Genomic DNA, 1,363 nt, shown 5'->3' on the forward strand with positions numbered 1-1,363 from the left:
TGTGTAGAACAGGGAGGCTAAAGAGATTGTGAAAAACTGTTGAAATTAGTACAAATATTTTATATCCATTGTGAATTATTTTCCAATACAATTATTTCTCACACCAACATTCTCCAATGTATTGACAGCTATTATTACCAAACAAGCTCTTGAAGCAGTTTTATAGTTGTACTTAATTATTTGGAGCACTCATCTAAAACTGACTCGAAGTTTCTATTAGCTTTTACATCTATGAAACATTTAAATTTAATCCTAGTATTATTTGGAATTATTTTTATATATAATGTGGATCGTGTGTTGTATTGTGATAAGTGCTAACCTCTGCTGTGTTCTTCAGGGGTCTGTGGAACCCATGCAGATAGACGCCGACCCCCAGGATGACCAGCAGAATGCTCCGGACACCAACTACATTGTAGAGAACCCAACACTGGTACTGATCTGAAACACTTGTATTTAAATACTCTTAGAGTCTGGGACCCTTCACATTTGAGCCTACAATTCTGGTACCTGAATTGTTAATACTGGAACCAAAAGGGCTCTGTACTCTGCTCTCTGTAAAGAAAATTTGTTTAAAAAAGTTTTCCAACCTTCTCAATTTCAACATTATTTATTGAGAACATTTTGTTATCAATTTAGAATATTGAATCACCGATATATCGGCCATTGTTAGCCCTTTTTTCTCTCAAAGGCACATCAGCTAATTAGGTGAAATGCGCCAATGGCGGTAACCAATGTTTATTTGTTTTGCTGGTCCATGTGACTAAGTACTGTTGGAGAGGTTGTCATATTTTAATTAATGACCATGACCTTGTTTAAGATCTTTCCCCTGTCACTCCCTGTGTAGGACCTGGAGCAGTATGCCACCAGCTACAGTGGGTTGATGCGCATTGAGAGGCTTCAGTTCATTGCTGAGCACTGTCCTCAGCTGAGAGTGGAGGCCCTGAAGATGGCCCTCACCTTCGTCCAGAGGACCTTCAATGTGGACACCTATGAAGAAATCCACCGCAAACTCACAGAGGCCACTAGGTATTTCAGTCATTGATCCTCCTCTGATCCAGACCAATGTTTTTGAAGAGGGCCCTTTTTTAATGAGTGCCATCCTGATTTAAAATCAGACCATGTGAGCAGCCTAACAGTGTTCTCTTACCACATAGATTGTGGTTGTTACTATTTTCTTCGTTTCAAACAATAATACAATGCAATATATTTAACAGTAAAATTCACATTTTCCGTTATGATAATACAGTGCCACTCCAGGGTTAAAAAAAAAAAAAAAAGTAATGAAGATGTCCTACCTTGGAAAATAAGACAAATAATCGTAAGTAAGCAAAAATAATAATGATGGAAAGAGAATACAAGCGGC

General features: G+C 37.9%; 1 protein-coding gene across 1 annotated transcript; it reads left to right on the plus strand.

The window, feature by feature from the left end:
- Positions 1-329: 329 nt before the first annotated feature.
- LOC104942451 (COP9 signalosome complex subunit 1-like) lies at positions 330-1,057 on the plus strand. Its single transcript, XM_010767673.1, has 2 exons — positions 330-430; positions 845-1,057. Exons 1-2 carry the CDS (start codon positions 353-355, stop codon positions 1,040-1,042), a joined length of 276 nt encoding a protein of 91 aa, XP_010765975.1. The 5' UTR covers positions 330-352; the 3' UTR covers positions 1,043-1,057.
- Positions 1,058-1,363: the final 306 nt, after the last annotated feature.

The sequence above is a fragment of the Notothenia coriiceps genome, unplaced genomic scaffold, assembly GCF_000735185.1.
Source record: "Notothenia coriiceps isolate Sejong01 unplaced genomic scaffold, NC01 NC01_scaffold00004534, whole genome shotgun sequence".
Taxonomy (NCBI): domain Eukaryota; kingdom Metazoa; phylum Chordata; class Actinopteri; order Perciformes; family Nototheniidae; genus Notothenia; species Notothenia coriiceps.